At 42.6% G+C, this 15,219-nt stretch overlaps 1 protein-coding gene across 3 annotated transcripts; it reads left to right on the forward strand.

The window, feature by feature from the left end:
• Nucleotides 1-833: 833 nt before the first annotated feature.
• On the forward strand, nt 834-15,051 carry NUP50 (nucleoporin 50). 3 transcript variants are annotated; one of them, XM_058805132.1, is made up of 8 exons: nt 834-1,061; nt 3,873-3,951; nt 4,272-4,355; nt 6,348-6,540; nt 7,984-8,646; nt 9,903-9,981; nt 10,438-10,556; nt 11,235-15,051. In XM_058805132.1, exons 2-8 carry the CDS (start codon nt 3,883-3,885, stop codon nt 11,435-11,437), a joined length of 1,410 nt encoding a protein of 469 aa, XP_058661115.1. In that variant the 5' UTR covers nt 834-1,061; nt 3,873-3,882; the 3' UTR covers nt 11,438-15,051. The 3 variants fall into 3 exon arrangements, with proteins under 3 accessions (XP_058661115.1, XP_058661117.1, XP_058661116.1); XM_058805133.1 differs by lacking the exon at nt 834-1,061 and adding an exon at nt 1,376-1,509; XM_058805134.1 differs by lacking the exon at nt 4,272-4,355.
• Nucleotides 15,052-15,219: the final 168 nt, after the last annotated feature.

Raw genomic sequence — 15,219 nt, forward strand, 5'->3', positions numbered from 1 at the left:
GTCCTGTGGCTGCTACCTCGGTGTGAGTACTCATTAGTCTCTTTAAAATAAAAGTATCTTACATAGCATAGCTTCTATTTTAACATTATGTTATAACCTAAAACTATATTTAACACACAGCTTAAGAAAATACAGCATAACTTTCTAATGCAACACATATAATATCCACTTTAATATTTGCTAAAAACCAATTATAAAATACGCATTTTTCACACCCTGTTCCCGAAATTCAAACTAGTTGACTTTCACCTGGCTGCGAAGGTGTTTCCTTTGATCATCGGAACAAGTCACCATTTAGCATAGTGTTCTATGCTTTCCTACGGGCCTAGCACACTGCTTATAATTAATATCCTGATTAGGATTTTGATTAAATATTAATGAAGAAAACTAAGCAGCGGCAGGGAGGACTAAGCAGGATAGCTCGTGGCAATCCAGGGCACGGCCGCCCCCTCAGCCGCCCTGAGGCGCCTCCCGTGCTGAAAATGATGAATTATATAATTCAGAACAAGCGAACATTAACTTGATTACAATGCATAAACACATGAGAAAGCTTTTTTATCAGCTTCTGTGCGGAGGCCCCAATTTTTGCGGGGCAAGGCCAGTGACCGGCTGGCACTGTCAGGGGACGTTCGGGGTTTGTTTTTCCCGACGAGCTCGGGAGAACTCGCTCAGACCGCGGCTCGCGCCGGAAGTCACGTGACCCGCGGCTTGCCTTGGGCCCGCCTTTCCCTCGCAGCGGCCTTTGGGGCGCCCCCCGCGGCCGCCGGCGGTACTGCAGCCCCGGCCCCGCCCCGCCCCGCTGCCCCCGCCGGGCGCACGCGCGGTGCGGGCGGGCGCGGGACGGCGGCGGCGGCGGGCGCGGCGTTCCCGCTCTGGGCCCCACCGAGCCCCGTCTCCCGGCGGACACCGAGGAGGAGGCCGGGCCGGGCGGCATCGGGGGATTGTGAAGGCACAGCGGGGCGCGCTCAGCCTGCGAGAAGACCAGGAGACCCTGCGCGCCGCCCGCCGCAGCGTCGGCCCCGCAGCGCAGCGCGGCAGGAGAGAATCGCCCGCCCGAGCGAGTGAGTGCCGCGGGTGGGGGGCGCGAGGGGCGGCCGGGCACGAGCGGGACCCGAGCAGGGGAGCGCGGGCTGGGCATGGAGGCAGCGGGGCGGCGGCGGCGCTTTGTGGGGCTCGCACCGTTCGCAGGGTTCGCAACGCGCGGATCGGTCTGTGCGGTGCGCAGGCGACGCGCGGCGTCCCCGGGACGGGGCGAGCGCAGCCGGGAGTCCAAAGCGGAACGGCAGCGCCGCGGCCACGGGGGCGCGGGGTGGCCCCGCCGGCATCCGGCTTCCGCTTCCTCCCGCCGGGAGCCGCGGCGACCGCGCTGCGACACCGCCGGGCCCGGCACCGGCCCCGCTGCCGCCAGCACCGCCGGGCTCCGGCCCTCGGTACCCGGGCGATGCCGCCCGCAGCAAACCTCCAGGGCAGCCTCGGCTGCGCTAAATAGGGCAGCGAAGCGCTCTGTAGGTCAGCAAAGCATCTGCGTTGTGTTGTTTTTAAACAAGAAGTGTTTGTTAATCGAACAAGAGTGAGGCTGCGTATCAGGGAAAGGTTCTTCCCCCAGAGGGTGTCGGGCACTGCCCAGGCTCCCCAGGGAATGGCCACGGCCCCAAGGCTGCCAGAGCTGCGGGAGCGTTTGGACACCGCTCTCAGGGATGCACAGGGTGGGATTGTTGGGGTGTCTGTGCAGGGACTGTCGGGGTGTCTGTGCAGGGATTGTCGGGGTGTCTGTGCAGGGATTGTCGGGGTGTTTGTGCAGGGATTGTCGGGGTGTCTGTGCAGGGATTGTCGGGGTGTCTGTGCAGGGACTGTCGGGGTGTCTGTGCAGGGATTGTCGGGGTGTTTGTGCAGGGATTGTGGGGGGGGTCTCTGCAGGGATTGTCGGGGTGTCTGTGCAGGGACTGTCGGGGTGTTTGTGCAGGGATTGTCGGGGTGTCTGTGCAGGGATTGTCGGGGTGTCTGTGCAGGGACTGTCGGGGTGTCTGTGCAGGGATTGTGGGGGGGTCTCTGCAGGGATTGTTGGGGTGTCTCTGCAGGGATTGTCGGGGTGTCTGTGCAGGGATTGTCGGGGTGTTTGTGCAGGGATTGTTGGGGTGTCTGTGCAGGGATTGTCGGGGTGTCTGTGCAGGGATTGTCGGGGTGTTTGTGCAGGGATTGTTGGGGTGTCTGTGCAGGGATTGTTGGGGTGTCTGTGCAGGGACTGTCGGGGTGTCTGTGCAGGGAGTGTCGGGGTGTCTGTGCAGGGCAAGGGTTTGGAATCGATGATCCTATATTCTGCGATTCTTTGATGTGTTTCTCAAAATCATTCTCTCTCTCAGGCTGTTCAGAACATGTGCTCCAAAAACTTAGTGAAGTTTGTGAATACCAACCAGATGCAGGCTTGTGTTCGTTCCCAGGACAGAATACACTTCAGGTTCTCTGTTAGATTCATGTTAGATCCTCTACAATGCTTTTAAAGAGAAACTCTGTAAACACAGAGTACAGAGAACCTGGAGCTTAGGTCAACAAGGTTTCCCCTCTTTTGGTGGGGGACAGGCTCTGTAGTTAAGGTGCTATTTCAGTAAATCAAATATCTAATGTAATAATGAAACTAATACATTTAAATAATACTATAGTATAGTATATACTATATTAAATAATGCTATAGTATATTATATAATATATGTTATAGTATAGTATATGCTATTATATAATATTATAGTATATTATATAAAAATACTATATAGATTATATAATATATATAGCATTGTATATATTATATAATATATATTAAATACACATATATATTATTTTATACATTATTATGTATACATGTGTATATTATATCTATAATGAGTATATATATGCAGAATATATATACAGAACACTTTTATTATTAATAAATATTTAAATGTATTACATAACATAATACACTCTATATTAAAATTATGTAATAAAATAATAATAATTTATATAAAGGTGACTTTAAAATATCTTCTTATTTAGCTTTTCAATGGGTTAGATTGAAATGATCTCCCAGGGATTATCAAGCAAGGATGTCTACTTCCAGGACAGAGTGGATTAGGGCATTTAAATGTGTATACACAGGCCAATCTTTGTCCCTCTATTTCCAGAAGCTCTAGTAACTTGACCTAGTAATTTGTGATGTGTGTCAGACAAAATTCAGGACTTGGATGTGTGATCTCCAAGTGTGCTGCTGGATGTACTGTTCTAGAATGTTTCAACATATAAACAAAATATCTTGTAATAATGTATTGTTACAATGTCTGGCTCTGAAATTCAGCTATTTGAGGATTTTTAAATCTTTTTTCTGGGCAGGTCTTAATCATAAACCCAGAGGGGATTTTGGAAGAGTTTTAGTTGTTGGGCTTGCTTGAGATTTTAATTGCAACAAAACTGCATATTTCCTTTGGAAAGTTTTCATATTTAGTGTCAGAAGATATAACCATAGTTAGTAAAATACTCTTTTTTCACATAAAGTTCCAGTAGTGTGATTGCTTGCCAGGTTTTTTAGATTGACTCCAGCTACCATGTTTTCTTTCTTTGGTTTTGTACACAGCTCATAAGTTGTACTTTAGTAAAATGGGACTCAGAACAGTTACAGACATTCCTTGTGCAAAGCTGATTTTGCTCTACATCACAGAGATAACCAGAAAAATGATGATTGTTTTTGCTACATTTAGTTTTCAATTGTCATTCCAATCTTGACCTGCTTCTACATGAACTGCAGTTCCTGTTTTTTTGTTCTAAGAATACAAATTGAAGATCACTGACACTTAGAATTTATTTCTGTGCAATTCTTTCTAAGATTTTTTGTTTCTTCCCCACAGGTGGGGAAAAATGGCCAAGAGAATTGCAGAAAAGGAGCTGACTGACCGAAACTGGGACCAGGAGGATGAAGCTGAAGAGGTAAAATACACATTAGTTCCCCAGAGTGCCTCAAACTGTGGATTACTGACAGATTCCCTTCAGCACAGAGATCTTAGAGCTGCGTTTTTAAAAAGCAAAGGAAAACTTACATTATTTGTTGTAGTAAAATGGAGATAGCACAGAGAGAAATGTAGTGCAGTACCAGAGTTTTCAAAGTATCAGCTCACAACCAGTGGGCTGGTTTTTAACTTCTTCCCTTGTTTGCTTGGTAGCAGTGTTAGAGTTGTGTTCAGAACGTGATCTCAGCCATCCCTTCATGTTGAACATTCCACTAATGATTCCATAACTTCCTCTTCAAGGTGGGAACATTCTCTGTGGCAAGTGAGGAGGTCCTGAAGAACAGAGCTATTAAAAAAGCAAAGCGCCGCAACGTGGGGTCAGAGGTAATGTGGTCACTGAACAGGGGTGCTGGAGTTTTTCTCACTTACAAAACACATCAAACTCAGGTTTTTGCTTCCTTGGGTTTGTAGTGATGCTGAATAAAGTTATCTTTTCAGCTCACTAGGTCTTATGTGCACATGAACTTTGGCTTTACTGTTCCATGCTAAGAATAAGGCTAAGGCAAAAAAAGGGTAATACTAGTTTGACTGGTGAGCAGGGTGTTCTTGCATATTTCAGACACAATGTTGTTTGCAAATGGGTAAAACAGCATTTTTACTGCTCTACTTCCATTTTTTGTAGAGATGGAAGGATGGAAATGCAAAGTTATTAGTTATCCATACTGGAGGGCTGGGGGATGTCTCAGAAACTTTATTAGTAAACACCCAAATACTAAACTGCTCTAAGAATGAGAAACATGTCTTTTCTTAAGAATGCTGCTACTTTTTTTCCTCCCTCCCTGTCAAGAGCTTTAGTGCCATCTACTCTTGGCACTAACAAATTGAAAATTGAAAGGCAGTTGGCCTTTGTTACAGGTTTAGTTCCTGTGAAAGCATTATCCCAGTGCAGCCAAGTTGTTGTCCTTTCAGAAATCCTTGACAATGCTTTGTTGTATATATTTTTCCCAGACATGTTTGAAGAGGCATGCATCATGTTAGAAATAGGCCTGGAACTTAGTGTTACACAGATTGCTTTAGGACTGGATGGGACTAGGCACAGTTAGGAACTAGACAGCCTTCTCCTATGCTTTTGATTTTCCTTCTTCAGCCCAAGCACTATGAATGAGGAAGCTGTCTTAGCCCACTAAAGCCCTGAGTAGTTTTAGCCACAAATGTGGTAGAGAATACAGCTAAATGAAGGATTGTACTGGAAGGAGGTGATGCAAAACACAAATTACAACTTGATCAGGAGAGATTCAGGGACAAATGGGATAGGAAAAATAGAACAGAATGAGAAAGGAACCCAGATGGGTTGTAGAAGTAGTTAGGAGACTGGGAGCAGCTGTTAGAGCTGGTGGAAGGGCTGGTGACAACTAAGGACCATGCAGCCCCTCACTCTTCCTCCTTGTGGGATGAGGAGGAGGATCAGAAAAAAGGATAAAAGCCTGGGCTGAGATAAGAACAGTTTAATGATTGAAATACAGTGATCATGATGATAAGGGAACCAAAAAAAGAGAAAGAAACAAACCCCAAGAAAAAGCAGGGATGCACAGAAGGTTGCTCACTACCCACAGACCTCGCTCATCCCATGGCCAAGCAGCAATTAGCTGCTTCCAGCCACCCCCTCCCAGTTCCTGTGCTGGCCATGACACTGAAAGTTCACTTTGAGTAGTGAAAGTTCATTACCTCCAAAGGCCTAAAGATTGCAGTGCTTTATTTGCATGTTAATTGTACCTTGTCTTTTAGAAACACTTAAGAAACTATACCATAAAATAATATGGTTGCAAAGACAGTGATCAGAACTGGGTAATGAAAAGGTTGCAGAGATGGATATTTTGTGGTCAGGTACAGTCTGTCTTTGCATCTTCCATCAGTCACATTGGAATATTTTGGGTAAATCACAAGAGGTTTCATAGATGACTCCAGAGTGATGAGTGGATTAAAGTGTTGAGCTCTTTACTGCCATTGTAAATGCTAAAAGTTGTTGAAAATAAACCTGAAATTACATAATCCTGTGTAGTTATTTAAAGAGAAACCAGATTACAGATTACCAAAATGTCTAATAGATAAACACATCCACAGCTCTGAGCAACTTCCATGTATCCACATCCTAGACCCAGTTTGTTTTCATACCAAACATCTGAGTCTTTTAAAAACAGTAGCAGTGTGTGTCATAAGGAAGTTGTTAATTTTGTTTACATAGCTGACACAGAAATGCATGGAATGACACACTGAACTAGGGAAAAACAAACCAAGGATATCAGGAATATTAAGTGAGGATAGGATTTGTGTGGATAAGATGTTTATAACTGGTTGTCTGTTTTTTTTTCTCCCCAGTCTGAAAGTGGAGGAGCTTTTAAAGGGTTTAAAGGCTTTGTATTGCCTTCTGGAAAAGGAGGAGGTGGCTTCAGTGGATTTGGGAATGGTGCAGGAATAAAGCCTTTGGAAGGGCTGTCTAATGGAAGCAGTGTCTCTGGTACTCCTCCTTTCAGCAGTTTGAAGAGCACCTCTGAAACACAATCAGCATTTGGTAAGTTTTAAATAAGCACACATATTTATCAACACCTTCAGTCACAAAAATTTTTGAGTCATCTTAGTAGTGAAAAAAACAAATTTACACCGTCTTATAGTTGTGTTTTAAGGTTTTGAGACTTTATACCTCTTTGTAAGATTTCTTATTATTTTAGAGTGCTGGAGGGACAAGTTTTTATCTGCTTGCAATTTAAAGAGGTGGCAACTAAATTTATATTTCTAATACGGAGGTAAAAGTTTTCTAGGCACAGATGGAAATGGAAGGCACTGGCATAAGGCAGTCTGTAAAAAGTATAAAGCATCTGGTGACATGTCCCAATTCTTGGAATTTAAATTAAAAATACATGCTGCATAGCTAAAATCTTCATCTTTTTTCCTTGTACATCTGATGTTGCAGACAGTCTTACTAGAATTTATCTGTTACAGTTATACCTACATTTTAGGACATTTGAAATACTTCAGCATGTTGAGCTGTCATGCTTTGGAATTACCTGAGGAATATTAGTTCTGTCCCTTTGTGCTGGACATGCAGAAATGTGAACCCTTATTTTGGAGTCACCATGCCATAGAATAGAAATGGTGGAATTTGAACTTTGAAGTAATGTGGATTTCAGTGAGCTTGAATAAATTAAGGGAAACTGAAATATTCAATGAGACTATTTCTAGTTTGCTTCTTAGGGTTTTTTATACAGAAGTGCTCAAAAGCTTGTAAAATTATGGGCTAGTGCACTCAGGGTGGTTTAAAGTACATTTAAAGGACAAATGGCAAGAGATAAGTTGAGTTTTTCGATTTAATAAGCATTACAGCTTGCTGAAGTTGTTAGATTTTTGTAAGATTCTGAAGGTTTTGGCAATATATAAAACATGTATTTTTTTTAATGTTCTGTACAAGATGTCTTTGGATTTTTTTTTTTGTACACCAGTGTGCTCCATCTACTTTGTCTATCCCTAACTTACTTGTCTAAATGAAAACATGGGTCAGCTCACTGGCATGGGAGTACCTGGGGCACAGTGTGGTGACTCAAAAGAAGGAGATCAGCTGAGGAAGGATGACTGATTTGATAAGAAATATTGCACATGTTAGGGTTTTAAGAGAGTTGTGCTTTCTGGGTAGGAAAAAGGGTTCTAAGCCACATTTCTCACTAGGTCAGCAAAGCATCTGTGTTATTTTTTAAACCACAGCTTGTTAAGCAAATGAGTTAAGTTGGAGATCAGGGAAAGGTTCTTCCCCCAGAGGGTGCCGGGCACTGCCCAGGCTCCCCAGGGAACGGTCACGGCCCCAAGGCTGCCAGAGCTCTGGGAGTATTTGGACAATGCCCTCAGGGATGCACAGGGTGGGATTGTTGGGGTGACTGGGCAGGGCCAGGAGCTGGACTGGGTGATCCTGCCGTGTCCCTCCCAGCTCAGGATATCCTGTAACTCTGTGATTTTCCCGTGACAGGATCCCCGATGTCCAACGGCCCCAGTGCCGCTGTGTTTGCTGAGAAGAAGGCTGCCAGCCCCACAGCCAACGGCGGCAGCAGCCAGCCCTGCTCCTCGGGCAGCACCCTGGGCTCAGCAGCCGCCTCTGGCTCCTACCACAAACAGCTGGCTGCCCTCAACCGCTCCGTGCGCGACTGGATCGTGAAACACGTCAACAGCAACCCCCTGTGCGACCTCAGCCCCATCTTCAGGGACTACGAGCGCTACTTGGCCAGCATCGAGCAGCAGCACGGGGGCAGCAGTGACAGCAGCTCCGAGAACGAGGGCAGCAAGACCCCTGCCCCCCAGGCTGCTCCTGTGTTTGGGAGTTCAAAGCTCCAGCAAGGCTCCACCTTTTTGTTTAACAGCAAATCTGAGGATACCTCCGACAAAAAAGCTGAAGCTGCATCAGAAAAAAGAGACCCGTTGTTAGGAGCTACATCAACTGTCTCGTTTAATTTTGGCAAGAGTGTTGACAGTTCTGTTTTGGGTTCCCTCGGTTCAGGAACGCTTAGTAGTTTCTCATTTTCTTCTGGGAATTCAGGTTTGTTTGGAAAAGATGCAAACCAGGCCAAATCTGTCACTGCAGCACCCACCAGTTCATTGGAAGCTCAAACAGACAGTGGCAATAATGATGACAAAGGTAAATTCTACGTATTTCTATTTATAGTTATTTTAATGGTCAGCTGTGAGTGTATGTGACTTCAGAATACTAAGAAAATGCAATATTAAGTTCACTGAGATAATGGCGTGGTGTAGTGTCCAAGGAGGTTCAGGCTGGATATCAGGGAAAGGTTCTTCCCCCAGAGAGGGCTCAGGCACTGCCCAGGCTCCCCAGGGAATGCCAGAGCTCCCAAAGAGCATTTGGAAAACACTCTCAGGCACAGGGTAGGATGGTTGGGGTGTTCTGGGCAGGACCAGGAGCTGCACTCCATGATCCTGGTGGGTCCTTTCCAGCTCAGGAAATTCTGTATTCTGTGATCATCATCATTCTTCAATTTGAAAGTGCAGAATTATATAACATATATATACACACCTCTATAATATAATACAATATGATATACAATATATAATATGAGATTATGATATAATATAATATCCCCCTTATTGGGAGAACCCAGCCCTTATGTAAGCAACACCAAAAGTATGTGCTTATCAAGACTTACATAATTCTGTCAGAGCTGTACTTTATATAATATAATATACAAAATAATCCCATATCTGAGGGCAGGAATTGATGAAATTTAAAGCAGCTAGTATGTTCACCTTTCAGCCTGCTGGACTTCTCAATCCCACTGCTTTTCTTAGTAGGTTTATCAAGAGATCCCTGCAGTAAAAAGCATGAGATACAGAATAGTTCAGTCCATTTTACTTAATAGATTGTAAGGAGGCCAACAAAGTTGCATAGTACCTGACAGTTTTACTCTGGTCTTTGCCTGTGCTGAATACAATAGGCTGATAGAAATCCCAGCAGCTGAGGGGATGGAAAGGCAAAATCTGCCACTATTATCTGTCATTCTGCAATTCCCCAAATTAAACCTGGCTCTTGGAAGTATTTATTGTGCTTTACTTGAACCCATTTATGGAGCATGCTCTGCAATGTGAAACTGTTTCTGTTCAAACAGAAGCTTTTGACTTACTAAGCTTTTTATTGTTGGTGTTTGATTGTTTGGTATGGATTGGGTATTTTCATCCCATTTAAACTGAAGGTGAGGATGAAGTTGTTTAAGAGGTGAATGAAAAGCAAGTAACCCTTTTTTTGTAGCCGAAGCTGCTACAGAGTACACAGGGACTGAAAGGTGTCACTGACCAGCCACATGTCCACGTTAACCATGGTGGGCATAAGGGTGCCAAAATCTGTGCTCCCAACATTCACATATCAAAACTTTCTATTTAAAGGAGGGGAAGAGGAGGAAGAAGAGCCACCAAAAGTCATCGTCAATGAAATAAAAGAAGATGATGCTTTCTACTCAAAGAAGTAAGTGACTTTAACTTGGAAAATAAAATTAATATCTGTGTATTGCTATTCTTCACCACCTAAAATGGCTTAAAGTTTATTAGAGCCTCACTTAAAAATGTTTATAAATTGTACATTGAAGTCCTATTATAACTTCAGAATGATACAACCAGTTCTTATGGCTTTCTGAGTAGGCCCTGAGTACAAGTTGCTGTGCCTTTTACTTTGCCCTGAAAGTAATCCATTTATCATTTCAATACTGAAAGAAATAGTTCACTTTCTCTTTGATCTTCAAGTGCTGTCCATTAGCACATGAAACAAGGTCAAGAATAATAAAGATTTAGGTTACTCACAGCATGTTAAATCCTGATTACTGTTACTGTGAGTCAGATGGATACATGTACCTGGGAGATACCTTTTTATTTCATCTCTACATGGCTGCACAAACAAGGATTTGTGGGTTTTTTTTCTCCACAGGTGCAAACTGTTCTACAAAAAGGATAATGAATTTAAAGAAAAAGGTGTAGGAACATTACATTTAAAACCAGCAGGAAATGAAAAAACTCAACTCTTAGTACGAGCAGATACCAATTTAGGTAAGTACATTTATCCCAGTAACAAGTCTTAATGTCAGAATTCCTTGCTAAGAATTAGGCATTTTTTGGGTTTTTTTACACAGCATTAACAGATACAATTAGTGAAAACCTACTATTTTTTTCCTAAATCATTTAGAATACTGACAAACACTTGGGTGCCTCTAGTGAGTATTACAAAAGACAGCACATGAAGCAGTGCAAGAAGTAAAAGGCTATGGTGTATGTTTGATAATAAGTACCAGTTTTACCCTGGTTTGTCCAGATTAACATCTGTCCATATCAGAAGATTTTGCTTCTGTATATGAATTGCATCTAGTGGTCAGAATGAGGAACTTGGTATACACTAAGCACTGTGACTGGATTCCTCATTTGCTGCTTCTCCCTTGTCCCCTTTCTCCTGTGTCCCTCTGCTATCATTTGATATTCAGGTTCCTCCATTTAAAAAAGGAGGATGCAGTATTTGCAGAGATTTTCTCATTTCTAGTGAGGAAAGCAATCTGAGACCAATGGCCATGAATGGATGCTTAGGAAAGAAGAAGACAAACATACACTATGTTTGTGAATTGCCTTCCTTCCAAACACCTCCCTAAATTTCTAGTTACTATCTGTACTAACCCTGTAATGCAGTAAAAGCTAGAAAATGGCTAATGGTAATTTTTTCCCCCTCCTCAAATGCAGGAAATATCCTGTTGAATGTTCTAATTCCACCTAAGATGCCATGCACAAGAACTGGAAAAAACAATGTTCTAATAGTTTGTGTTCCTAACCCACCCATCGATGAGAAGAACCCAGCTGTTCCTGTCACTATGCTAATAAGAGTGAAAACAAGTGAGGATGCAGATGAGTTGCACAAAATCTTACTGGAGAAAAAGGAGGCTTAAATAAGTTGCAGTCCATAATTTGAGGATTTATTGCCAAACTGCTGCTGCTCTTTTTTTCTTCCGTAACTTCATTTGAACATTTAATTCTTTGCTCTGATATTAAGAACTGTTATAGGAATTCTGGAAAAATGATGTGAGGAAAAGCTAAACTAGCTAATAAAAGCTTTAATAGAACACAAGTGTTGGACTGTTCTCCCTCATTTTCAGTACTAAATGCAGGACCTCTTCTGGATAAAGCACATGGATATAATTCCAAGCAAATGTTTTTAGCACCAGTCAACCAAATGGACAGAAAGCTGAGTACAAAACCATGGTACCAGAGCTTCCTTACAGACTGTAATACAATGCAAGCACCTCCTGTTTTGGGAAGGGAGGATGTTCAAGCTTACCTGTTGCAACTGTTTCTAGACTGCAGATTTTTAATTGGTCTGTTGTATTCTGGTGAGACTGACTTCTTAGACTCAGTGACAGAACTGCACCCCACCAGTGATGATCTCCATTGTGCTGGGTCTGTACCCTTGCAGACCTGTGTGCTTTCAGGACTCAGAGACTGCAGATATTTAAAAGAGAATTTGTTTGTGTAGCCTTGTTGGCAGCAGTGGTTCCTCCAGAGGAACTGTCAGTTCTGTTCTTACTGTAGCAACAAGAGAATGATGTGCAATATGGTACAAGCAGACAACTGGAAGACAGTTTTATCTTGGACACACTGGCAGCCCCTGGCTTCTGACAGGTCAGAACAAAGGGTTGCACTTCCACATGATCCTTCCAAGGTGTTTGTCCTTAGTCCCAAAACCCAGCTGAGGCAGAGCTGGATGTGCTGCATTGCTCCTGCTGCTGGTACTTTGCTGAAGAAAGCTCTTCCCACAACAAACTTCAGGACTTTTAAAGACCTTTCTGTTGCCTGTTGCCCTTGCCAGGAGACACATGCACAAGGGTGTGTATCAGTATTTCTCCATGTGATAAAAATGCTGTGCTGCAGTGCATTAAAACAAAGCAGCAGAGGGCAGCTTTGCCAGAAGCTTTCTGTTGCATGTGGGGAGCATGGGGTATTTTGTAAACTTAGTTTTCAGCTGTGATAAAATTAACCAGGTGGCAATAATTTGGGGATCAGAGCAGTCATTCTGGTCTTGGTTTCACTCTCAACTTTGTCAGACTGTGTTTGGTGGTTTAATCCTTTTCTTTTTTCAAATGTTGCTGGAAACCTCTTCCCTGGTAACTTTTTCTACTTTGCTTCCAACTCTGGGACTTCTCCAAGAGCTTGATGATAATATGAAACTTGAACTGCTCTCAGATGTGTCACACTGACCAGCTCTGGCAAGATGGAACAAACATGCTGTTTTGCCTCTGGCTAATGTGACACAAGAGGAAAAACCCCTTTCCTTAAAAAACCTCAGTGTGACACAATTCATACAGGGGACCTGGTGGTCCAGCACAGTGGTATCCTGTGGGCAGGGAACAAGGAATTCCTTAACACCATTTGATGAGGTGCAGCACATCTCACCTGTACCCCTGCTCTGGGGGGGAGCAAATGGCTGCCTGTAGGCCTAATTCACTGCACAATTCAGGTTATGGCTTTTTTTCCCCTCTTCATTAAAAGGAGGAAAATCTTGATTTCATCTATAGCCCTGTTGACCAAAGTTCCAAAATAAAGGCCTTTGCTCACATTTCAGCCACGTTTAGGGTACAAGAATTGCATTTTTAACACTGGAGTGTGAAGGGAGCTTAGATGCCATTTGAGATATTTGAAAAATAAACTGGTGCCTTTGAGGATTCTTTTTGCATCTGGCTAAATACTTAAACCATTAAAAGTCAGTGACATTGCTTTCCTCAAAAAAGATATACTTTTTTTTAATAACAAGTCTTGCTGCTACCTAAATTGGAGGCCCAAAGCTGACAGGGTGTGTCTAAATGTGTATGAATGAAAAACAGAATGCTGCCTAAGAGTTTAGTCCAGGCTCTGGTCCAAGGGCTCAGTTAATTTTGCATTTGTCTTTTGACTGTAGTGTCTTAACCCTGTCTCTGTACAGAAAGGTTTATAGACAGAGCTCTGGTTGTACATCCCATCAAGAACAGCTCTGGCTATAAAAGCTTGGCCTTTTCTTTGCTTACTTCCAAAAGCTCATGGATTTGGAACTGTTCTTTATCCTTAGAAACATGGACCAACAAGCTGAAGTTAACACTTCTTTCCTTATGCCTGCCTCTAAAGAGGGGCAGTTGTTAGGTTTTGCACACATGGATGTGGCCCAATTCTGACAGTACACGTCTGGCCTGTTTACAAGCAGAGGGCACAGAGTGAATGGAAAAATAATAGAGGAATAATAAATTGTGTTGGAAAGAATTAAACCTTACCCTAGTCATCATAGCAAGTAACACCTGAATTCTTCTGTGCTTGTATTTAATCAGTAAAGCCAGGAGAAGGTAAAAAATTGAGATGTCACCTTCATTAGAATGTCAAATATATGCATAAACATACAATTTTGAACATTTTACATGGGGAAAATTGCCTCTGAAAGGACAGGGAAGAATTTCCCTGCAAAGCAGATTTCAATCAACATCAATTCATGGTGTCTGTACCATTATGTGAACTATGAAGCAGGAAAAGATAGTCATACACTGACAAACTTGGTGCTCAGGTATAAAGCACAGCCTTTTCCAGCACTTTAGAAATTTTTGATGATGCTTCAGTTTCTATTTAAGGAATACTAAAATACAGAAAGGCTGTAAAAGGCCAGAGATTGTTAAATAGAAATAAAGGCCTTAAATGAAAAAGCAAATTTTACAGAGACCACAGACATCAGTGTACTACTGCCTTCATAACAAACTGGCACATGCTATCCAAGGAAAGAATTTTGCTCAGAATTCCAACTCAGAGGCATTCCTGTGTCTTAGTAATGTATTTTAACAGCTGGATATCAGATACCTGATATTAAAGATGCAAGTTTCTGCCCCAATCTGCATTGATGCCTTCGTTTTTCCAAGTGTATGTAGATGTTGGAGTGTCTTATCCATTCCTCCTCCTCTGGTTTTGAAGTTTCAGCTGGAAAATAAACATCTCTGCTTCTTTTAATTATCAGAATAATTTCTAAGGGAGATATTACAGTTGGCTTGAAATTTATTTTAAAATATTAAATTGCAGTATGCAAGGTTTAATTTGGGAGGGCAACACTGTGCTCCTCTAAGCCCTTTTGGCTGATGGATGTGAAAGTTTATATTAAATTTACAGTTCAGATGAACACACTGTAGAACATAAACCAATCAAGGAGGTTTGCTGTGCTATTGAAATTGAAGTTCAGCTCCCTTTGCAGCACTGTAACATTTAAACTGTTGTTAAAGATTGACTTTCTGATGCCTTAACTTATTTGCATTTGATAAAATTTTGTAGCTGGTGCCTGTGTGCAGAATTACCTGACATTAAACAATTTAAAGTGGCATGAGCTAGTCTAAATCCAATGAAGATGCTGAATGTGATGATTTGTTAGTTGTTAGTAGATTTCAAAATGCTCTGAATTTTTCAGTGGATACTTCAGTTTTACATAACGTGTATGTTAATGTTTTCATTAGTTCTGATACACTGAGGTCATGTACAAAAATCCATGGAAAATGTGAATAAATGAATGGAAGGTTCATTTGTCTTGTGTGAATCACTTTCATTTTCAGTGTATAACATGGAGTAATAAAATTTATTGTACAATCAGTGGCTTGCAGGTGAATTCCTGCCTGGATAATTCTGCTACTAAAAGAAGGAATGTCCTGCCCTGCCCATTCCTGACTGGGAAACCTGG

Source organism: Ammospiza caudacuta, chromosome 5, assembly GCF_027887145.1.
Source record: "Ammospiza caudacuta isolate bAmmCau1 chromosome 5, bAmmCau1.pri, whole genome shotgun sequence".
Lineage (NCBI taxonomy): Eukaryota > Metazoa > Chordata > Aves > Passeriformes > Passerellidae > Ammospiza > Ammospiza caudacuta.

Bases quoted from the DNA above. Each gene is read 5' to 3' on its own strand.
- NUP50 (XM_058805132.1), top strand. From the start codon at position 3,883: ATGGCCAAGAGAATTGCAGAAAAGGAGCTGACTGACCGAAACTGGGAC. The intron at 4,356-6,347 runs GTAATGTGGTCA...TTTTCTCCCCAG, and splicing joins GCCGCAACGTGGGGTCAGAG to TCTGAAAGTGGAGGAGCTTT. The intron at 9,982-10,437 runs GTAAGTGACTTT...TTTTCTCCACAG, and splicing joins GATGCTTTCTACTCAAAGAA to GTGCAAACTGTTCTACAAAA.